The 24771-nt window shown below is 37.7% G+C and overlaps 1 protein-coding gene and 1 non-coding gene across 4 annotated transcripts in view; one reads left to right on the top strand and one right to left on the bottom strand.

Annotated features, from left to right (window-relative positions):
* The first annotated feature begins 3689 nt into the window (after positions 1-3689).
* The window catches only part of MON2 (MON2 homolog, regulator of endosome-to-Golgi trafficking), a 122255-nt gene continuing 101173 nt past the window's right edge, over positions 3690-24771 (top strand). For 2 of the 3 annotated variants that reach the window (XM_060025142.1, XM_060025143.1), the window contains exons 1-2: positions 3690-4177; positions 18674-18737. In XM_060025142.1, the coding sequence (XP_059881125.1) occupies positions 4067-4177; positions 18674-18737 (175 nt within the window). In that variant the 5' untranslated portion in view covers positions 3690-4066. Of the gene's footprint in view, positions 4178-18673; positions 18738-24137; positions 24219-24771 lie in introns of those variants that run through there. The other variant, XM_060025144.2, reaches the window with a different exon arrangement.
* Positions 11852-11958, bottom strand: LOC132434659 (U6 spliceosomal RNA). Its single transcript, XR_009521375.1, has one exon. It is a non-coding gene; the product is annotated as a U6 spliceosomal RNA (small nuclear RNA).

The following is a 24771-nucleotide window of genomic DNA, read 5'->3' on the forward strand; positions in this document are numbered from 1 at the left end:
TTACACATGAATACATGCTCATTGTTAGATTAACTTTCTAAAAGATTCATAACAAAGGCTCAGAAAAAGATGGGTTTCCTAATTTTCAACTAGAAAGTTAAAACTTGTTGATAATTAAGTCTATTTAGAAGTTAATAAAACACTTAGCGTGAGTAATGACCTCAAAAGTTACCTTTTTCTATTTAAAACATTTACTCAACACTTAATGTGTGCTAGGTATTGTGCTTTACCTGCAATATCTCATTTAGATATTAGAACTACCTCATGAGATGGCACTTGTATTTTCTTCTTTTAAAGAAGTAGAAGGCACCCCAATGTTCATTGCAGCACTGTTTACATTAGCCAGGTCATGGAAGCTACCTAAATGCCCATCGACAGACGAATGGATAAAGAAGATGTGGTACATATATACAATGGAATATTACTCAGCCATAAAAAGGAACGATATTGGGTCATTTGTTGAGACGTGGATGGATCTGGAGACTGTCATACAGTGTGAAGTAAGTCAGAAAAACAAATATCGTATATTAACGCATATATGTGGAACCTAGAAAAATGGTACAGATGAACCGGTTTGCAGCGCAGAAGTTGAGACACAGATGTAGAGAACAAACGTATGGACACCAAGGGGGAAAAGCCGCGGGGGGGTGGGGATGTGGTGTGATGAACTGGGCAATTGGGATTGACATGTATACACTGATGTGTATAAAATTGATGACTAATAAGAATCTGCTGTATAAAAAAATAAATAAAATAAAATTTAAAAATTAAAAATAAATAAAGAAGTGGAAACTGAAAATTTGAGAGGTTAAATAATTTGCTGGAATCACCCAGATAGTAACTAACAGGGCAGAGATTCAAATGGAGGGCTTTTTGACTTGAGAGCCTGAGGCTTAGCTACTATTTGATAATGCTGTAAAAGCATTACTTATGGTAATAAAAGGTTACATTTATCAGGCATTTATTAGTGTGATGTTCAATGAAGACAGATTCTGTAGGCACATTACACTCATACCAACATTTACAGGTGTGCTACAATTTTAAAAGTACTTCCTGATATACCTGAAAACAATAATACATATTTGAAAAATTTGTTTTGGGTACTAAAAGAGAAATGATTCTGTTTTCAGAATGCTAACTCCTGAGTTTATCTGATTTCTTAACTTGTGAAACCAAAAATTGTTTTTACCTTTGCTAACTTGCTTGGTTTTGGAATAAAGTCATGCATTGTTCCTGGGTCAATACAGCCTCTCTGGGCATATGTAAGTGGAAAACTATTTGTTTTTGTTTTTTTTAAAGAAATTTACAGAATACTAGATATAGGTAATTGTTACACATTAAGAAAATTTTGGCGTTTCAAATCATTTTGTGTCACTTTTAATTAATGAATTCCAACTGCATTCCCTCAACTATATATAATAGAGATGTAAAAGACTCTAGGAAGATTGATTTTGAGTAAATCATGCCAAAGTTACTAATAATGAAAACAAATAGGGCTTCCCTGGTGGCGCAGTGGTTAAGAATCCACCTGCAATGCAGGGGACACGGGTTTGAGCCCTGGTCCAGGAAGATCCCACATGCCACGGAGCATCTAAGCCCATGCACCACAACTGCTGAGCCTGCAAGCCACAACTACTGAGCCCACGTGCCACAACTACTGAAGTCCGAGTGCCTAGAGCCTGTGCTCCGCGACAAGAGAAGCCACTGCAATGAGAAGCCTGTGCACTGCAACCACGATTAGCCCCCGCTCGCCACAATTGGAGAAAGCCCATGCACAGCAACGAAGACCCATAGCAGCCAAAAATAAATAAATAAAATAAATAAATTTATTAAAAAAACAAATAAATTTCAATAGAAAAATTGGCTACATAGGAAAAGGCACTAGATGGGATCTCAATCCTAGAGCAGCGGTCCCCAAACTTTTCGGCACCAGGGACTGGTTTCGTAGAAGACAGTTTTTCCACGGATGGGGTGGGGGAGTGGTTCAGGTGGTAATGTGAGCGATGGGGAGCGATGGGGAGTGGCAGATGAAGCTTTGCTCGCTGGCCGCTCACCTCCTGCCGTGCGGCCAGGTTCCTAACAGGCTGTGGACCAGTATCGGTCCATGGCCTGGGGAGTTGGGGACACTTGTCATAGATTACTAGGCCAGTTATTAGAGGCTCATTTTTAAAAAGCTCCCTGGGACCTCAAGAATAACATCTGCCACATATTCCTGTATTCTGCCAAAGTTTTTTTTTCTTTTTACTTTGGAAATAAAGCTTTAGTAGAATACAGCTGTGCCCATTCCTTTGCATATTGTATGTGGCTGCCTTTGTGAAAATTCTGCCAAAGTTTTTATTTTTTAGCTAAATTCACATCTTCTAATACAGCTGTCAAATTTCCCAGAAGTTGTGTGATAGGCACAAATGATCCAAGCTACTGTTCTAGGACCTCCCTACTTTTACCTCATCTGCCACCTTTATTCACCCGTGCTTTGCTTTGTCTCAGAGGAAAAAAAAGAAAAATTGCTTAGTTTACAAATTACTTGTGGTGCAAGGCCTTCTTATTTTCCAACCAACACTGCCGCCCACTGAAAATCTCATAGGTCCCTGTCTTCCGTCCTGTAAAGGTGTCATTAGCTCAGTTGTCTGAAGGTGTTCATTTCTTCATCTCCTACCTTTACCCTGGTTCAGGCTTTCCCTCTACCTTTCTTTGCTTCCTACTCATTAGCTGCAAAATGTTTTGGACAAAAGTATAGTGACCTGGATCTTCGTAGAAGCACAGATGACGTTTCTGTTTATCTTTGCCTCCCATGTGTTTGGCACTTCAGACCTAATGAAGGCTTTTATATGGGTTCCTTATTTGAGCATCAAAATGCTGTTTTTAGTAGGGTATCCATTCATTCAACAAATATTAATCGATCACCTACTTTGCGCCAAGCACTGTTCTAAACACTGGAGATACAGCAGGGAACAAAACAGAAAAAAACAAAACAAAACAAAAAAACCCAACGCTTCTGAAACTTTCATTTTAGCGAGGAGACAGACACGCAGTAAAGGAGGTGAGACAGATCGCAGAGCGCCAGGTAGGTGAAAAGAGGAATTCTGGCTTTTACTTTGGGCAAAATGGAAAACCAGCGGAGGGTTTGGAATAGAGGGCAGTTTAATGTTCCATTTTACAGATTAGGAAAATAAGTGACGGCTCCGCAGTAAGTGCACCAGCATGCTTTGTACAACTTTGTGGAGGAATTGCAATTTAGGTCCTCAGGGGGAAAAAATTAACAGAAGGTAAGCGTTGATTTGGGGCCACTAGCCCCGAGATTCGAAGAGGCAGAAATGAAGAGGGACAAGACAAATGAAGATTAATCCGAAAGGAAGCAAACTGTTTACACCGAAATACAATTTAACACAAACATACGCAAAGAGGTACAACAACGAGTACCAGGGGCTCTATTCAGACACCTGTCACCTAAAAGGAAGCCAATCTCGAGGCAAACTGCGCCTCAAGCCGGCTCGGAGGCCGGGAGCGGGGACCCCGGGAAGCGCCCCGGGCCTGATCCGGGCCTGCCCGGAGCGTGACCACGCCCCTGGCCACGCCTTGCCTGAGGCTCGCCGCCCGGGTTGGCCGCGGCGGAGGCGGTGGCCGCGGTGCCCGGAAGTGCAGCTGACGTGTCCCGGCCGCGCTCGGAATTGTGGGCGACTCGGCTAATGGCGTCGGGGAGTCTGGGAGGTCCGGGGAGACAGCGCTGAAGCTTCTCACCAGCTTGGCTGGTGACAACCGGTGTGGCCCAGCCTGCGTCAGCGGGAGGGACTTGCCCACCTTGTGGGCTCCTCTGCCAAAGCCGGCGGAGGCTAGCGGGGCGGGGCGACTGCGGGGGCCCCTCGGATAAGAGCCGGGGGAGTTGCGAGGAGGCTGTCGGGGGCGCTCGGGCTCGCTGCCCAGGCTGGGCCGAGCCCCCGCGGAGCCCTAGAGGCGGACAGCCCAAGGGCCGGAGGCTCCTGGAAGGAGCTGCCTGTCGCCCCACGGAGCTGACAGGTGCCGGAGTTCGTTTGCGCCGCTCAGAAATTGGCACGGAGCTTGGTGGATCATGTCTGGCACCAACAGCCCCGAGGCGGTTAAGAAGCTGCTGGAGAATATGCAGAGCGACTTACGGGCCCTGTCCCTGGAATGCAAGAAGAAATTCCCACCTGTCAAGGAGGTAAGCTTCGGGCGACTTCGGGAGAAGGCACGGTGAGCATAGCCGGTCCTGTTAGACCCCGTCCTTCACTTGCATCCTCCAGCCCTGTCTGATTCCCCTTTGGCCCTCCACCTTTCCACATGTACGAACCGGTGGTTTTTTCCACAAGCGTTTTTATAGTTTGCTTTGGCGAGTGTGAGGCGCTTTCATTTTCTCTACCGTCCTGTCCACCAGATTTAGGAACGAAGTTCGCGGCTTGAGCCGATTCAGCGAATTCAGCTAGGTGTATGGTACCCTCCCCTTTTCTGGCCGTTTTCAAACACTAAATTGGTCACGGCAGGATTCAGAAACTTATGTTCGTTGCTTCTAAAAACTAATAATCATAGTTGTTGTACAGTCTGTGCCCCTTTGCGTTTATAGTATATATCGCTCAATTGGAAGTAGCTTTCCTTCTTTGTCATGGGTCATGCAGCTTAACTCTTACCAATCTCATGAAGTATTCAATTATCTAGAGACACCTGACTTAGGACAAACAGTGAAGAGCCACAGGAATCATTTAAGCCTTGTTATGAGCAATACTGTACTGAGAAGTTTGGGCTTAGAGTCAAATAGAATACACCTGAATTTAAGTGCTAGCAAAACAGAAAGACATCTTACTTAACCTCTTTGAGCTTCAGTTTTCTTTCTGATGTAAAAGAGGGTTAAATAGTGGGTTTATTACATTATGATGAGAAAGTCTTAAGAGGGAAAAAGCGTATTATTAAACAGGCTCAAGTTAATAATATATACAAATTAAATTCTCCAAATAGTTCCTGAATTGAAATTATTAACATTTAGTCTCTATTGGCTTTTTATCTTAAGATGCCATTTTATTTCTCTTAAACTTTTTAAAGATGCTACTCAATTTCTTTTCACGTTTCTGAAATAAGATATTTCAGTGACATTTTTGTAAAAGCAATTATTTTATATTTCTTCCTATTTAATGTAGTTTGGAGTACCTGCAATTTCATAATTAGAACTTACCCAATAAAGTTTGAATTTTAGACTTCTAAGGAACCGTAACTTTTCTGTAAGTGCTTTAGTCTCATCATTCTTCAACAAACTCCATCTAGTATTTTTTTTAATAAAGTAAGAAAATATTACCTACCCAATGATGGAAACCAGATGTGCCACTTTTGGAAAGATGACTATTATAAGTTTTATTTCAGTCAGTAGTTTGTTGTGATATCGATTTTCATTATTTTCTCTATATGATCTGTTCAAAGTTATAAAAAGTATTTTACAGAATTTGGCCAAAAAACACACAAAAAACAATTTGGCCATTTTAAATAATTTTAAAGAAATAGGCTGTTCTAATTGTAAGGAAATTAGAAAATTTCAAATCCTGTTTTGTAATTTTAACAATAATTTATAGAACCGGCTATTCCCAGTTCTTATAATCCATATAAAAATTGTGATTCCTCTGTATCATAGGCTTTTGTGGGCTGGCTTGCGGATTTAATTGCCATTTATTACATTATTTCTATTGGAAAATGCATTCAGAGCTCCAAACAGCTAATTTACAAAGTTCTAAAACTCAGTCCCTTTCTAATCTAGGAACTTTCAATAAAGCTCATTAGCGTTTTTTACTTGAACCTTAGCTAAAGAGGTATTTAGTAATTGCACCTAGTCTTCTAGGTTATGGCAAAAGTAACTTTTGGTGTGATTATCTCTGATACATAATTTTGTGTATAGTACAGGCTCCACAAGAATTTGTTGGATATAAGAACTTTGACTTCTTAACCAGTGGCACTTTTAATATGCTTAGGGCAGTCCTTTAGGAATTGAAAAAAAAAACCTTGACTGTGTCACAAGTGTAAAACAAGAATGAAGTCATTAGCCTAATAGTGATGTTTTTTTAGGAGAGAGGCTTGACTTTCAAGAAATATTTTGGTTGAATTAAATTTTCCCTGGTAATTTGATAGCAGTGCTGTATTTTGACTTTTGTTCTTAAAAGAACTGGTAAGTTTTTAGTAGTATTTATTTTTTAGGAGGGTGGGGGTCAGGGGAGAGGTATGCTTGGTAGACCCTAAGGCAAAGCCTTTCTATGTATAAGAAGCTTTTCCATCTGTATACTGATTTGCTGGTTAACATTCTCCCAGTATCTTCACAAACATTATCGCAAAATAGTCATTTTGAACTACTTAAAAGCCTACTCAAGAACTTAATACAATACAGTGCTAACTGCATATGTGCTTTGGAATGGTTGTCTCCTTCCCCATTACTTTTTTTTTTTTTTTAGCTGCGTTGGGTCTTCTTTGCTGTGTGAAGGCTTTCTCTAGTTGCGGCAAGCAGTGGCTTCTCTTGTTGCGGAGCACAGGCTCTAGGCGCGCGAGCTTCAGTAGTTGTGACTCATGGGCTCTAGAGCGCAGGCTCGGTAGTTTTGGTGCACGGTCTTAGTTGCTCAGCGACGTGTGGGATGTTCCCGGACCAGGGCTTGAACCCATGTCCCCTGCATTGGCAGGCGGATTCTTAACCACTGTGCCACCAGAGAAGTCCCTCTCCATTACTTTATAAACAAGGTAGAATGAAGTGAGACATTCTATGTTTAGTCTTTAAGTTTTAATAATTTCTACCTTTTTGGCCATAGTGCTTGGCTTTAATATTTTTCTTAATTAATAATAAGCTGGATTTTTTAAGATTTCAAATCTGTTACAAAAACAGAAGAAAAGAGTGTTGATAAAGGATAATGTCTTACTTACTGATACTTATTACTTATCTTTGGATTTTCTACAGTTTTCTCCAACTTAATTGTTTTCATTTACAAAACAATTTGCATATTAAGTTGTTTTTATAGTGGCTATAATATCATTTTGTCATTTTATAATATAGTAATTAAATAATAACAGCAATAGTCCTTCCTCTTTTTTCTCCTTATTTTCCTTAAATATGAATTTTCATGCTTCAGCAGTATAACTTTCTTTCTCTTTCTTTCTTTATCTATCTCTCTTTCTTTCTCTCTCTCTTTCTTTCTTTAATAAATTTATTTATTTTATTATTTATTTTTGGCTGCGTTGGGTCTTTGTTGCTGCGTGCAGGCTTTCTCCAATTGCCGCGAGCGGAGGCTACTCCTCACTGTGGTGCACGGGCTTCATTGTGGTGGCTTCTCTTGTTGCGGAACACGGGGTCTAGGCGTGTGGGCTTCAGTAGTTGTGGCACGCAGGCTCAGTAGTTGTGGCTTGTGGGCTGTAGCGTGCAGGCTCAGTAGTTGTGGCACATGGGCTTAGTTGCTCCATGGCATGTGGGATCTTTCTGGACCAGGGCTCGAACCCATGTTACCTTCATTGGCAGGTGGATTCTCAACCACTGCGCCACCAGGGAAGCTTTTTTTTTAGTGTAGGCGTACTAGCTAATTTGTTCTGGAATATTTGTATGAAAAGTTTTTTTCATTGTCTTAAAAATTACTTTAAAACTTTGTAAAATCACTTTGGTGTAATTGATATTCAGTGGCCTGCAGAGGCAGGAAACTCTGAGGTTTTATGTATTTAACGAATAAAACCTTTTTGGTCATTTCTGTTTGCAGGCACTACTCTGTGGAAACAGATGAGGGGGATCTAATTGAGCCTAGAAGTGTGGTCAGAGCGAGTTTGTAATTCCTGAGCTGAGTCTTTATAGGATGAGTAGAAGCCAGCCAAGAGAAGAAGGGGGTCATTCTAGGCAGAGGAAATAGCACATGTTTGTATTCCACGTAAAAGAAATTGCATGCTGAAGGTGATTGGAAGCCATTAAGGCTTTTTAAGAGAGGGAGTAATATCAAATTTATATTCAGTAACATTACAGTAACAGTACTGAAGGGAAGAATTAGAGGGGATTGAGATTGAGGCATAGAGAGCAAATTTTATAGAGATGATTGTCTGCACTGAGGTAGCAGTAGGGGTAGACAGAAAGTGGCTTGCATTGTGGTAGACATGGGTGAAAGAGAGAGTATGGATTAGAGAGATTTAGCAGGTAAAATTACCAGGGCACAGTGACCTTTTCATAATGTAGAAAGCGAAATCTGTGATACCTCCCGGGTTTCTGGCTTGGGAAACTGGGTAAATCACTAAGAGGAAAAAATGTTTTTGGAGAAAATGAGTAGTCATGAATATTAAGTTTAAGGTTTATGTGTGACATCCAAGTGGAAATGATCAGTAGGTGTTTGAAAATGATGGTTTGGTACTTAAGAGGGAAGTCTAGAATTTTAGATTTAGGCGTGTCAGTTATACATGTTAGTAGAAACCACAGGAGTAGATAAAATGGCCCAGGAAGAGTGTATAGAATGAGAATATCAGGAGGAACTTTGGGAAATAACAGCATTAAAGGGAAAGAGGCAGCTGGGGTGACTAAGGTTAGGGATATGGGAGAGAAAGGGAATACTTGGCTAGAGCAAGGTCCTTGAGAAAGCTGGAGTTTCAGGGGCTTAAGTGTATGAACTGGCTTTCAATCTGAGAAGGGACACATTATCTTTTGACAGAAGGAGGGTAAAAGAAAAAAAATGGATTTGAATGTAATAAATTTGAACGAGGGGCATAATGGAGGGATAGGAATTTGTGGACAGTTTGACCTATGGCCTCTGTTTTCTTGGTAAGATAGGAAACAAGCTTGTTGCTAGGAGTAGTTTGTGGTGAAAATAGTGATAGGAAGTTTGAGGGGAGCAGTGGATCACTTTGTAGAAGTGAAGGAGAAATTGACTTGGAACACTTAAGAGTCTTCACAGGAAAGGTGGTTGAAATGATGATGGATCATGAGATCTAGGTTGGATTCCCAAAGAAGGCAATCCAAGACAACTTTGATTGATTGCAAGATGGAAAGGTTAAGGGACTAGCAGCAATTTAATTGAATTGGAACACTTTAATCCAAGAACAGTGGTATTGGGGAGTGAGAGAGCTAGAAGGATAAGGACAAAAGGGACAAAAGTGGAGATATTGGATTTCACATTGCCAAGTGGTGCTGCACTAGAGGATGATGAAGTCCAGGGAGTGGGTGATAGAAGAGGAAAGGGAATGAAGATCATTTGACTTGAGGTGGTCAGAATTAGGATTGAGGATGGGTTTTTTTCTCTCTCTTTTTAAATGAAGTGGAATCAGTAAGGGTGTATATAATAAAGCACAAGTAGTCTTCCCAGGTATGTACTTTGTTTCTTCTTATACATTTAAGTTTTGGTTGGCAGGGATTTTTGCCTATAAAAGCAAAGATTCCTGTGGTAGAGTTCCTCAGTGTCTGTTGTTTTTATGCATTAGCTGGATGAGCGGGGACCCTTGGTGAGAGAGATGCCCTCTACTTACCATGACAGGATTTTCCCTTCAACCAGCTATTTGGGGACTGAGGCCCAAGTCAGCTGGCTCTTCTGCTAGGGTGAAGATCTCATTTTCAGGACCTTATGACAGTGAAGAATGAGGGCTGGATCATGTATACATGCTTAATTAGGAGCTGTTTTTGTTTAGTATCCTATAACGTACTATAGTTTTCTTCCTGTTGACGTTGGTCAGAGAAGTTTGCTCATGATACAGCCAGTTGTGTTCTTTCCCTCAGCATAAATAATAAATCCATGTTTTATACACTGAAATAAGTTTTCACAATTTATTCAAAAAACTTGTCAGCACTAGTCAGAGCAGTATGACAAGTGTGGTAAGGAGTTATAAATTATTTTGGTCAAGACTTACTTTCCTGTATAATGCAATTTTACATAGTTATGTAGACATGCTAGTGATCTTAGATTTTGACTCTACTCTTTTTTTTTATGCTGCTGTTGACTTTATTCCAGAAAAGGTACATTAGATTCCTAGGGTCTATTAAATTCATCTTCTTCTGATAAATATTTTAGATGTTAACTTCAAGAGTAATATAAGCAGTAACATTTTCACTAGGACATCTAGGAAAATTTTACAAGCTTATTGCAGTATTCTAAGAGCATTTTACAATGAGAGCTTTTTAAAAAGCTTTTGATTAGTCTCTAGCGTGTTTTATATATTTATGAAAGTTAGTACCATAGCCACTGAAATTTATTGTTAAAGTGTAAAGCATACATAGCTTATTTTTTTACTAAGATTTTGACCATTGTATTTTTACTTTCATGAAAATGAATAGAGAGCAAAGGACAATGAAAACATAGTTTAGTCAAAAAAGAATGTATTATCTTCTTAGCATTGTGCTTTGGTGACATAGAAGAAAGAAAAGACATTGTTTCAGGCTAATAAACCAAAAAGGAAGACAGTCTCCAGAAATGAAAATATTTTCCTCCTTTTTTCTTTTATAGAAGTGTAGCTTATTTTTAACCATGTAGAAAATAGAGGGTTTTGCTATTACTCTTATCATTTAATAGAAGTTAGTTTCTTAAGTGTAAATCATGGCAGGAAATACAAAAATCAATGAGAACCTGCCTTTATCTTCTTGAAGTTAACTCAAGAGTTGCGTAAAATACTGTCTTTCCACTAGGTTAGGAATGTTGCATCCATTGACTCTATCGCAACATGGCTATTTGTTGCTATTCGTCATTCTCATTTTGACTTTTGTAACATTCTACTTTCCTATTTCTCCTTCCTCTTTCAGTATTCCTTCTCGTTTTCTTTACATATAGGTGTATCCCAAGTTCTGTCTTGAGACCTCTTCTTTATCTGTGCTCATCTCCTTTGCACTCTCATCTACTCCCATTGCTTTTGGCCTTACTACAGTGCTGATGACTTCTAAGTCTACTTCATTAACGCTGCTCTCTTTACTGAGCTTAGACCTGTATTTCCAGCTGTCTGTTAAACACATCTACCAGAGTATCTTTCACATACTTCAGATAGAACTTCTGGTAATTGAACTTACTTTTCTAAAACTTGTCCTGTCCCCACATTTCACTTGTTCTGTTAATGGTATTTATCACTGTTGCTTACCTTAGTTATATGTGGCTGTCTTCTCTCCCTCAACTCTCTTTATGTTGTATTCATTGTCAGATGTTCCTTCCAGCTCTGTAATTTCTAACATATCTCACCTCTTTTCTATTTTCTTAGCTATTATTCTAGCTCCAGGTTTCAATCTTATGACTGAGCTTTGATGTGCATTAATGGCACAAAAGACCACTCTGTATGTTACCACCGGAACAATGTACCTGAACAGGTCAGAAACTCTCAGTGGCTACTCTGTACTTAGGAACTCCTCAGCATAGCATTTCAGACCTTATTGATCTTCCCAACCTTTCATCACCCTCAGTTTTTCCTCAAATGTGTTTATAATTCAGCCAAACTCTATTGCCTGCTATTCATTCTCCAAATATGCCCATATTCTCTTCATATGCCAGATATGCCCGTTTCCAAATACTCCTTCCCTCTTCCATGCTGTGGCTTTTGAGGTTCCTTTTGCTGTCCTGGAATCACCTCCTTCCATTTTTTTATAGCTAAAATTCTACCTTTAATTTAACCCATGTTGCTTATTTATTTGTTGCCTGAATGAACCAACTTTACAGATAATGTCCTCATTTCTTCCCTAATTCACTCATTCATATATTCATTCATTTGCTCCTGAGATAATTTTTGAACACCGGCTGTGTGCCATGTACTAGCTGGTGCTGGGGCAAGAACAGTTGCAGCTCCTGCCCAGACTTTTCAAGCTAATATGTTTTCCTCTGCTTTCTTAACTTTCATTTAAGCTTACTTTATAAGTTATTTCCTTATAACTCTTTTTTTTAACATCTTTAAAAATATGGAACGCTTCACGAATTTGCGTGTCACCCTTGTGCAGGGGCCATGCTAATCTTCTCTGTATCGTTCCAATTTTGGTGTATGTGCTGCCGAAGCGAGCACCCTTATAACTCTTATGTTTTACCTTCTGCTATGGTATTTCTTTTCTAAATTTCTCCTTAAGGGTCAGTTTTGCATCTTTGTTTGTCCTTCTGTGCATCATAGTTCAAAGCATTTGTATTTCTGAGAGGTGCTAATTAGATACTTGTAGGAGATTAAATTTTTAAAGAAGGAAAAAAAAGGGATACCATATATGTAGGGGTACCACATATATATCTTTAGCTATCCACATGTAATCGGCACTTCAGTCTTTCATTTGATATGTATCTTAAAGGAAATTTGTTTCCTAGAAGCCAGAGGGTTTTTTTTGTTGTTTTTGCGGTACGCGGGCTTCTGACTGTTGTGGCCTCGCCCGTTGCGGAGCACAGGCTCCGGACGCACAGGCTCAGTGGCCATGGCTCACGGGCCCAACCGCTCTGCAGCATGTGGGATCCTCCCCGACCAGGGCGTGAACCCGCGTCCCCTGCATCGTAAGGTGGACTCTCAACCACTGCGCCACCAGGGAAGCCCCCAAGCCAGAGGTTTCTCTTTGTTTGTTTTGTTTCTATTTTTTAGTTCAGAGGTTTTGAATAGGATGCCATATAGGTATATATTTTTCAGAGCTTTGGGATTTTAGGCTAATTACATGTAACAGAAGAAAAGTTTATTGGTTTCAATGTAGTAATTGTTTAATGAGGATATTGTCCTCTAGGGAGTGTTCTAGATCTATTAGGTATTCCCAAGTGAGGACTTGACTTTAGGTCTTTTGATTTTACCTGACATCTGAAATCGTAAGTCTACAGGCAGCTTCATACCTCCCTAGTATCTTTTGAGTACATTATTCTCCTTAACTTGCCATTAACTTGAATTTCACATTTCTTCTTTAGCTCTTGTTTCATGCTACATCCTGTGAATAATTAATTTGGAACTTTGGTAAATTTGTTTTAATTTTGAGGCTCTACTCTCATAGATGTTATAAAAAGTAAATATGTTTTTGTTTTGTTTTTTAAAATACAACATAGAAGCTTTGGTGAAGAGAAGCGTATTATTATTATTGTAAATTTGTATGTGGTTCTAGTAGTGGACATTTGCTAACTCCCTTCCTAGCATTCATTCCCTCTTACTTCTTTCAGTGGTAGGCTGCACTCGTCCTTCATTTTCAACCCTTTGAATTTAGGTGAATTAATCTCATTCCTTGCTCCAGGATACCTTGATTAGTTTAATCTAATTTAACCCTCCCTATCCGCACCTCTATTTCTGCCCAAGTCACATAATGCCAGTGAGTGATCCTGGAAAGGGAAAGCTTCCTCTCTCTTCCTCAAGAGCTACTGGAAGAGACCTTTTCTCTCTTTCTGGATAGTGTCATATGAAGTTGTGAGGTGTAGAATGGCTGGAACTAATTTTATTGCCAAGATTGGGAGCAGCCTGAGGATGAACCTACCCAGGGAACAGGACAGAACCAAGAGAATGGTAGAGAAATGAAACTGCAGTCCTGATGACATTTTGTCAATCTCTGGATCAAATTTCCACCATATTTTTATTTTTCAGTGAGTGGGCAGTAAAGTCCCTCCCTCTGTTTAGAACTTTTCATTTGTTTATTTAGAAATGTTCATTACATAGCCCCTGTATGCTAGGCACTGTGATAGGCATTAGTAATATGGGGAGATGAATGAAATATATTTCTTATCCTCATGGGGCTTACAGCTAGAGTAGAGAAACAGACATGTCATAGGAGGAATGGGATCAACCATAGGTACAAACCATAGACAGCCCACAAAGATGGAAGGGCTTTTTGATACTTGCCATAGAAAGAAGGTGGTGGAAAAAATTACTTCTGTCACTGCTCATGGTACTACAGGAGTGCCAAAATCAGAAAAACCTGCACTATCTTCATGTTGTTAGCAGTGCTTTAATTTCAGCAAAGCTTTATTTGTCACATTACCTTAGTGTTCACTTTATTGTGAATGTGTTGGCTTTATAATTTAAGAGCTATAAAAATAAGGAGTTTATTCCTAATTTTATTTATAAATACTTAAATTTGTCACTGACTGGATAGGTCCATGAGATTTTTTTTTTTTTTAACTTTTAAAAGATGTCCTTACACTACTCAGTTTTGAGAAACACTAGTAGAGGTGGGTTCTGGGGGACCGTTGAAGACTTGAGACAGTGAATGGGTGGAGGACAAGATTTGAAGTAGAGAAATCTCTTAGTTTAGGTTGATAATGAGAAGTTTGAACTAAGGTGTAGAAGTGGCATTTGAGAAGAAAAAAGAGTATAAGAGATGTTCGCTACATAGCCTTTGTGGGTGATTACATTTGTGGGATGAGGGAGAAGCCCCAGGTGTCTGGTCAGTGACTGGATGGGTGCTGCTGCTGTTCGGAAAAATAAAGATTATAGGAAGAAGAAATAGGTTTTTCTGGGGCTGAGGTGGAAGTTGGGGGTGTGTGTGAGAGATAATAGCATCCGTTTTGAATATTTGGAATTTAAGGTGCCTTTAAAATATATAGGTTAATAAATCCTATAGTTTAGGAGACAGTTAAGGGACAGGAATATAATTTAGGATTCTTCAGCCTTTAGAAAGTAATTGAAACCATAGGATTGAGATTGCTCAGGAATAGTTTATTGAGAAGTGAGGCCAAGAATATTCTGTGTGCTCTTGAAAGAGGAGGCAGCATTCTCTCTTGTCTCTGCTTTTCTATACTGCTAGCTTCCATATTCAGAGTTCCTGGTGGGTGTGTCTATTTGGGTAAGCAAAGAATTTTGAGAAAGAGAAAAAAAATATTTCTTGAGAGACATTAATTTTAAGGTTAACAAATATTAAATGCTGCAGTATATTTAATACTTTTGGTTTTGTTTCCCAACTCATAGATTGCCCTCAGGAATAGAGATTTTAGGTTACCCACTGTAACTTATATCATCCCTATTCAAGTCTACAGAACTGACACTTTTTTTTTTCCATAAGGGCCAATTCAGGAAAAAAATAACTATATTTACAATTGAGGGGCTTCTCTGGTGGCGCAGTGGTTAAGAATCCGCCTGCCAATGCAGGGGACACGGGTTCAAGCCCTGGTCTGGGAAGATCCCACATACCGCGGAGCAACTAAGCCCATGCACCACAACTACTGAGCTTGTGCTCTAGAGCCCACGAGCCACAACTACTGAGCCCGCATGCCACAACTACTGAAACCTGCATGCCTAGAGTCTATTCTCTGCAACAAGAGAAGCTACCGCAATGAGAAGCGTGTGCACCGCAACAAAGAGTAACTAACCCCTGCTCGCCACAACCAGAGAAAAGCCTGTGCACAGGAACGAAGACCCAACACAGCCAAAAATAAAACAAATAAAATTTATATTAAAAAAATTGAGTAGTTCCCCTATGGATATATAAGTATCTAATCAGAGTAGGGGTTGCTTTTAAAGCAAGAAGTTAAAGACTCTTCTTCACACAGACAGTCTCTGATAAATAGAAGGAAATCTGGGCTAAATACTTGCATTTATACAGGACACTTAAAGATGTAGGCTAGGCTGAGGTATGAAGTAGCACTGCAGTGACTAGGGGGACGGTGATATACAACTGTTGTCAATAAACATTGATAGTGGAACTTTCCAGTAACACAGGGTACCTATGAGAATAAGATCGTTCAGTTTCAAAGTTTGACAATAGAAAGTTGGATGTAAAAAATTAGGAGCTGTGAGATAGTTCTAATTATATCTGAGGTAACAAATAGTCCTTTTGGTGATTTCTTGAGTCTTTTAATGAAAATACTGGTTATATATCTTTTAAAACACTTGTTACTTTGGAACTACTTAAGGAAAAAGCACTCATTATTTTCCTTATTGTGTGTACATATAAAAATATTTGTTAAATATATATTTTTCATAACTTGTTTATGATTCATACATGGGTCAATTCTTATTTATCTGAGGAAATCAAAATAGTGTCTGGCAAATTTGAAATCCTTTACCTGCATCTAGCATCCACTATGCTACACTGCTGATTTTGGAAACTGACTAGAATTCAGGAAGTTAGGACAGATTACATTGGGATTTATGATGGTTTAGTTTGATCAGTCTCTGTTGATCCTGAAATAGAATGAAATACTGAATTGAGCATATGCAGGGTACATAGGGCCTTAGTAAGGAGGGGGAGAGTTTGAACATTTGAAAATGATGATGGAAGAAAGCTCAGTGACCACAGATTAATTTCAGTTGGCTCAGTAAGAAAATTACCTAAGAGAGTTTGAGATGGTGTATGAGCATAACAAAGTATACATAATAATTTCGGTGTTACTGAACTTTTATAGTAGTAAATTTGTTGTGGTTTGTACATCTTCATAGTGTATCCAGAATCTGACCACTCGTTTACCATCTCAGTCACTATCACCTCAGGCCTATCCAGCATCATCTTTTGCTTATGTTATTACAGTAGCCTCTTAAATTTTGCTGCATATTGGAATCACCTGAAGATTTTTAAAAATACCAGTGCTTGACTCCCACTGGCAGTCATTCTGATTTAATTGAAATGGGTTGCAACCTGGGCATCAAGCTTTTTTCTTTTTTTAAAGCTCCTGGTGTTTCTAATATGCACTGCCCCCAGATAATCAGAAACTCAATAATTTTTCCCTGGAGTAATTTATTTTGACTATATTTTCCTGCTAGTAGCTATGTTCATTTAATATGGGACATTTCCATCTCTTAAAGTTGTAGAAGTGAGTTGTAGTATATCCGTTAGGCTTCTTAGCTGTGAGCAATGAAAGCTGACCCGGGCTGATTTAAGCAGAAATTAAGTTTACTGATAAAACATTGAGGGTCTCACAGAATTGGTAGAAGGCTGGATGGAGTGAGCCTTAGAAATTACAGGAACGAAGGGAGGCTGAACAGCTAAGAACCACAGCAAAACTCATTGCCAGTGAGACCATTACTGTTGTCTCTGCTGAACAGTGACTGGGTGCCTTAGATTGCACTGCTGGTTGTGCTGGCCACCCCATGCCACCACTGGTTCTGCTGCCGTCACTGCCCTTGGAAACTAGATGCTGGCTCCACTGTGGCTGTTGTCAGACAGAATTCCATCTTGTCTCTGCTTTTCTGTGCCACTAGCCTCCGTATTCATAATTCCTGGCGGGTGTGCCTGTTTGGATAATCGGAGGCTGCCAGGGTATGTGGGAAAACAAGTATCTGGCATTTTAAATTTTGAATAGTGGAAGATAGGCTCTGTCTTGCATCAAAACTCATAAAGTTGAGTTCTCCGATCACAGACAAGGGCTTCAGGTTCTTGGAAGCCAGCAAAATGACAAAGGTCTACTATACATCGTATAGCCTACAGTGTGTTATTTGTTTTATGCATTAATCCACTGGTCCTCAACCTAATAACCCAAAGGACACTGGGTTCTTCCATAATTATTTTTAAACCTTTAGAGCCTGCTACCACTTGTCCCTTAGTAAACAGTAGGAGATAAAAATCAATGAACAAGTAGCAAGCAAATTAATAGGAAAACTTGAACATATATGAGTATTTATTATTTTTGGAGGTATGGAGATCAGTATAAAATAGGCATATTTTTTGATAGTAAAAATGTCCTGAGTTTCTGTAATGGATGTTATATATCAATATTTTATGTCAACAGTGTCCAGTAGAAGTATAATGTGGGCTGAATATGCAATCCATATATGTAATTTTAAATTGCATTAAAAAAGTAAAAAGAAACATTTAATAATATATCATATTTAACCCAGTATATTCAAACCAGTACATATATAATCCAGTATATATTATCATTTCAACATTTAATCAATGTAAATATTTAAGGGATAGTTTACATTCTTTTTTTCATACTAAGTCTTCAAAATCTCATGTATTTTTTATACTTAGAACACAACTCAATTCAGGCTAGCCACATATAAAGTGCTTAGTAGCTACATGTAGCCAAATGACTCCCATATTGAACACCACAGTTCTGTGGCATAGTGTAAAATGCCATATGACTTTCAAGTACTGCCAGCTCAACATACTTATGTTGAAGTGATTGAGACACCTTATGAAAACTGAATGGGTGTTTAAAAAAACGCAATCTAAAAGTAGTGACAGAGTTCTTAGTTATTCATTCTCCTAATTCAAAGCAGTTTTACTTGATTTTGCAGTGTTTTGCAAATTTTTTTTATGGTTGAGAGAGAAGTGTGAAATGGGAAAGAGAAACCTAATTTTTTTCATTAGGCTTTGTTTTTGTTTATTACTTTTTATTTTCTGAAGATTTAAATGTGAGAGACTAGGGATTCCAGGTGCTTTTTTTTTTTTTTTTGCGGTACGCAGGCCTCTCACTGTTGTGGCCTCTCCCGTTGCGGAGCACAGGCTCCGGACGCGCAGGCTCAGCGGCCATGGCTCATGGGCCCAGCCGCTCCATGGCATGTGGGATCTTCCCGGACCGGGGCACGAACCCGTGTCCCCTGCATCGGCAGGCAGACTCCCAACCACTGCACCACTAGGGAAGCCCTCCAGGTGCATTTTAAGGCATAGAAAGGCAACATGCTGTAGTGCAGAGTTTACATGTGAATAATCAAATTAATCACATTTTATTCCATTTAATGTGTGTTTCACTACTAGGCTTTAGTATCTGAAGTTTGGAAAATAAAAAAATAATAGTGACTGACTCTGTGCTTGATATTTTATCATATATGATTTCTTTTCCCTAGATAATTCATGTTAATAGTAAGTTTTATGTTCTAATTATTTTTATTCTTGCAGGCTGCTGAATCAGGAATAATAAAAGTTAAAACAATAGCTGCACGAAACACCGAAATTTTGGCAGGTAATTTTTTTGCATTAAAAATTCAACAATTAATGAAAATTTGACTAATAGTAAAAGTAGAATCTTAAAACCCATAAGTTTTTTTTATAGCATCTCTTTCTTATGCCCCAACATGCTATCCATGATAATAAAGAGCATGTGAAAGTCCCTAATTTATGAACTAATTGGGTTTCCCAGAGATGAATGCTGTACGATTCTCTGAAATCAGAAAACTTAAAACTACTAACTCCTTGAAGGAAAGGATCTTTCTTACTCATCTTTGTATTGTCCTCCACCTCTTATCAATCACCTAAGATACATCTTACCCATAAGAGACATTCGATTAATATTTGTTGAATTGAATGGAAGATTGGTTCTCAGACCACCTTCTAAGACCTATTTTATCTTTAATACAATATAAGGTCATAATATAGCATTAAAAATTTAGTAGTACTATATGAGTTTTGAGTCCTGAGACTAAGACAACATGGTCATGAAGAAAAAATGGGAAAAAACAGAGAAAAGTGTTTTCTTAACATTCTTTTGATTGACCCCGCTTTTCAGGGAGGAATTTTCAAGAGTTTCTCTCTGGCACCCTTTTGATACTCAGTCTGCTTCTTTCTTTTCCTTGGTGCGTTTCTCTTCTTGCCTCAATAATGAACATGGAAAAGAAGGAAACTGGCATTTTTTGAGAATCTGTTACATGTGAGGCATTTGGGCCACTCTTTCTTATATGACAACCTTGTGGGGAAATACTCTTATTTAATAATAGAGCAAATTGAGATGCAAAGAGATTTAAGTTACTGGCCTAAGGTCGCATGGTAAGTGGTGGAATCAGATTCAAATCCCAGGCTGTTCAGAGCCCATGTTCTTCCTGCTGCAGTGTGCTGCCACGGTATCGTGAGGTTTTGACACTATGTACTCCCTCCCAAGTGTTTATATTTAACCATTGCTTACTTCGCTGATCCTTCAATCTGCATTTCCAATTCCAGTAGTGCTATTGGTCTCAGCTAGTTATAGGAGAAAAGCAGTCCTATTAAGTTAATTTACACAAAGTCCAAATAGTAAAGAATCTCTTTAACTCTCTTAAGTCTCTTTACATTTTTAAAAGAATACCAGTAAATCCCTAAATGGTGGAATTTCAAACAGTATTACAAAATGTAATGAAGACTTAGGGGGCAGTTTAGGGGTGACAGGTGAGAGTGGATTTCACTTGTCAGCTTAGGGTTAGCCCTGTTAAGTTGCATCTGTTTTTCACAGCTTCTCTGATTTTGAATATTCTGACAAAACACCAAAGAGTTTTATAACATTATTCACAGCATTGGATAATGCTCTGTGTGCATGTTGAGAAAAGGGGTATAGTGAAGTGGTGGGTAAAGGCACAGGTATGTATGGTTGGATTGGGAGGATGGGCAAGTGGGTTTGGGAGATGCATGTTGGGTTGATTAGCTACCATGAGGAAATTAATGTTTCAAGATAAATTATGGGCCTGGGTATTTTTAAGTTGGAGACATCATAGTCCAATCATATTAGAATATCATTACAAATATTTACGTTTGCTACTGTCATTGCTGATATCATGGTAAGTCCTTAATCTCCAATAATAGAAAATTTCATTAAGTCTGTAGTTGATAGAATTTTTAAAAAGACTGATTTCTTCAGAGAATCACTGTCTGTTACAGAGTTCTGTACCAAGTAAAGTGTCTAATTCATATTAAGGACAAGTAAGAAAAATTTTGTCTCAGTATGAGTTTAATATATAAGCTGGCTATTAATTTCATTTTAATTCAGTTAGCTTTATTTAAATCAAGTTAGAACAAATCTTTATGCACATACAATTAATAGTTCATGCTATAATATCCATAGCATCCAACCATGTACTTGAGGAGCTATATTAACATTTAAACTTTTTTCTAGTATTTTAACCAAGTATTTATAGCAATTGCTAAGTAAAAATTTGTAGATTTTAGACCACTGTCATCTTGAAAAATCAAAGGCTCCTAAGAAAAAGGAAAGAGTTTAAATTTGTCAATATGTCATTTCTAAAGTACTTAATTCAAGGTATAGTTAACACCGAGAAAAATTCTTAGTTAACTTTTTTATTTCCTGAGAAGTGTTTACTTCTCTGTAGTTCTAAAGACTATACATTACTACTTCTGTGCTGTAATGGATGTTAAAGATATCAAACAATTGAGGAGTCTCAAATGAAATGAGATACTGAATTCTCAGATATCTCTGCATATTCAGAAAATATAAAAGGTTGCTATAAAAATCAGAACCCTTAATTAGGATTGACTAATCTGATTAAACAGTACTTAGCATAGATTTTAACCAACTTTAGTTTTCTTAGATTTATTTTCCAAGGAAAGTTTATTTACATTACAGAATAAGTCTTTGCTTTACATCTCCCCTTCTTTTAAGCATCCTCCTTTAATGTTTATTTTTCTTTGTTTTCACTGCTGTCATGAATGCTGACATAAGTGGGAATGCTATGCCAGGTAATGTCAGCATCGATGCAAATATACAGATCATTATCTCAACATTGCCTTTTTCTTTAAAGATAAAACTGCAAATGAGAGATAGCAAGCAACATAAAGTTTTTCATTTAGAAGTCCAGGTGCCTTAATCTTACATTTGACTGCCATATATTACAAATTGTTTTTATTATCCCAGCTTACAATAAATATACTTGAAATTGACTGAGAAGGCTTGTGTTACCCAGAAATTACATAAACAGAGAATCTGCTATTTTAATAAATATTTGAAACAAGGAGCTCAATGAAGTTGTGATATTTTAAAATTGTATATTTAACCCCTAACTGAAAACCATAACAGTTACATCCACCTATGACTGCTTTCATCTACTGTCAGTATGCATAGAGAATTTTTACATAGATAATCATTATGTATGATTTGTGTTCTTCTTTCCTCACAGTTTCCCTCATCCTTTTCATATCTACATAGTCTTATTACTAAAAGGTCTCTAATTTAAGTAGCAGTGAGTAAATATACTTTGGAATTTTTTTTCTGACATTAAAAGGTAATTTGTTGATTTTTTTTCAGTATATTTTATCAGTACATATACTTGTGATATTTTGCAGACATCTATAGAATATATCATATAACATATTCTTAATAAAGAAATAATTATGTAAGAATCACTAGAGGAGATACGAAGATGGGTAATATAATTCACCTGCAATCTATATGTTAATACAAGAAATATATTTGAAAAGTATGTTTGTGCCATTCGTTCTGTTTAGCTTACCTGCTCCTCCATTTACTTTTTGGAGTTCTTTGCCAGAAATTTTCCCTTCCAGATGACATACTTCCTGAGGTCAGGATCAGTATCTTATTCTCCCTTATATTGCTAGTAGTTAGCACATTACATGGGAAATAAATAGTAAGCCCTCCTTAAATATAGGCTAATAAATGAGTCACTCCAAAATGCAAGTAAGTCTCTGAGTTCTGCCTCTAGTATATTTTTCTACCTTTCTTTAATTTTTCATGTTATGATTATTTGAGTACATGAATTTTGTCATATTTAGTTCATGTCAGCCAGTTAATAGAGTAATGAAGGAGACAGACCCTAAACAGAAAATTCTGAGGCTGTATGGTAAATGCCAAGATGGAAGTATAGATAGGCTTGTTACGAGAACATTGGGAAGGCTCCTAACCCAACCTGGGAGTCTGAAGCTGAGTCTTGATGCTTGAAAAGGAGTTAGCCAGGCAAATAAGGTGTAGAAGCTGTAAGTAAGGGAAGTTACTTAAATACATGCGGTATAAAACAGTTCGATCTATTTGGATACACTATCCGACTGTTGCCATTGTGTAACTTCCTGAGCAGCTTGATGGAAAGAGTTTGAATCAGGAAGGTGACACATTCATATGAATATTTTTATACTCTGTACATTACTCTGACAGCAGTGTGAAAGGTATATTTCAGCGTATCATCAGTAAGACAGAGGTCTGTTGGTAGACTATTCCTATAATCTGGGATAGAAGATACAGGGGGCTGTACTTAATGCCTTGCTCACAAACTGACCTAATGGGTCAGAGAGATTTCTCTGCCATATAATGTGTTCTTATTTATTGTTTTCCCCCCTTTTTAAAAAAACATTAAACAGTTTTAATTTGTATCCTGCCTTTTATAATATTATATCATATATACTTTTTTTTTTTTTTTTTTTTTGCGGTATGCGGGCCTCTCACTGTTGTGGTCTCTCCCATCGTGGAGCACAGGCTCCGGACACGCAGGCTCAGCGGCCATGGCTCACGGGCCCAGCCGCTCTGCGGCATGTGGGATCCTCCCGGACTGGGGCACGAACCCGTGTCCCCTGCATCGGCAGGCGGACTGTCAACCACTGCGCGACCAGGGAAGCCCGTATATATACTTTTTTTGATGCCATCTTTTCTAATTTTTTAAATTGTTCCATATTTCATCAAGTGATTGTAGTTTATTTAACAATTCCTTTATGTTAGACATGTTTCAATATTTAGAATTATTTCTTTAAGATACATTTCTAGAAATGAAATTATTAAATTAAAGGGCATGAACATGTTCTTAGAATTTGTCATCATACTGCTTTCTGAAAAGGTAAAAGTTTATGCCTTTACTGACAGTATGTGAGTATATTTTTATAGCATCCTTGCCAGATAATTATTTTAAAAAATCTTTTTGGTAATTGAACAAGCAATGGCTTCTCATTTTAATTGACATTTCTTTTTAATGTTGAACAATTTTTTCTGAATTATTAAATTATTTTCTTTTTATTATTACTTTTTTTTGGAGTTTTTGTGTTTTCTTTATCAAATTGAGCTATTTATATAGCAAAAATATTAACTTCTCATCATGTTTATATCATATTTTCTGCATCATTTACCTTTTAATTTTTTATCTAGATGCTTTTAATTTTTACATAATTTAACTAATTTTTCTTATTTGTTGCTCTCCACTTAGGCAGTCCTTCTCCTTCCACATAGTTGATAATCATTTTCATTGTCTTCTAGTTTTTCTATGGTTTGATTTTTTCTTTATAATATATGGGGTGACATGAGGACCTAGATTTTTTTTTCTTTTGCAAAATTACTAACCGATTGTACCAACATCATTTTTCCTTTTCCTGTAATGTACTTTTAAGATGAAGCTGCTCATACTTTTATTTGTCCTCATGTTGAATCATTTAAAATATTTTCAGACATTTTGAACCATTAAAATTTTTTTACTGTTAGAAATATCAGTCTTTCCCATAACTAGATTTTAAGGGTTTTGAGGGTAGCAATCATGTCTGCATCACATTTTATTTCTTTCACAATTATAATATGTTATTTAATGACTGTTAAAATTTATAATAAAACTTTTATTAACCCCTATTAGTGTGATTCATAGTAGGGTATCCTAGTTTAATTCTTTTTTTCCAGGATAAAAACTGCAATTTTGCAGTGAAACTGCTCAGAGCAAGGAAACCCCTAGGATATGGGGACCTGCTGGACCTCTTTCAGGTGTGTGAAAGTGCATCATTTGATCTCACAGTTATAAAATTTGGAAGTAAAATATATTTATCAAACACACAGTGTTATTCTGTTAAAGGAGTTGTGCTTCTTAAGGGACTTAGGTAGAAATTAAACTTTTTTTCTCCCCACCCCACCGCCCACCCACCAAGTTTTGATTAAAAAGAGTTGACCTTTTCCTCTTTTTTCCATGGAATGATTTTTTTAAAAAATGGTTAAGGCAAGATGTCTTTATATTGCTGCACAGCCTTTTCCTCAATGTGGTTTCTAAACTCTAAACCCGTAGGAAGCTTTTTATGTAAAGCGACCTTTAAGTGCATGTAATTAAAATTATTGTTTATAAAGAGAAAGCAGCAATTGCTCAGTTAGAAGAGTAGAGTTAATTTCTTCTTCTTAGGACCATTATGACATTTAACAGAAGAGAAAAATAATTAGAAACTTCTAAAAAACGATCTTTATATTACTTCATTGTGATCTAGATATGGTAGATATGTTTCCGTTTTTCACATTATGCTTCAAAAAACAGAATAGATCAATAGGTTTT

Source organism: Delphinus delphis, chromosome 11 (assembly GCF_949987515.2).
Source record: "Delphinus delphis chromosome 11, mDelDel1.2, whole genome shotgun sequence".
Lineage (NCBI taxonomy): Eukaryota > Metazoa > Chordata > Mammalia > Artiodactyla > Delphinidae > Delphinus > Delphinus delphis.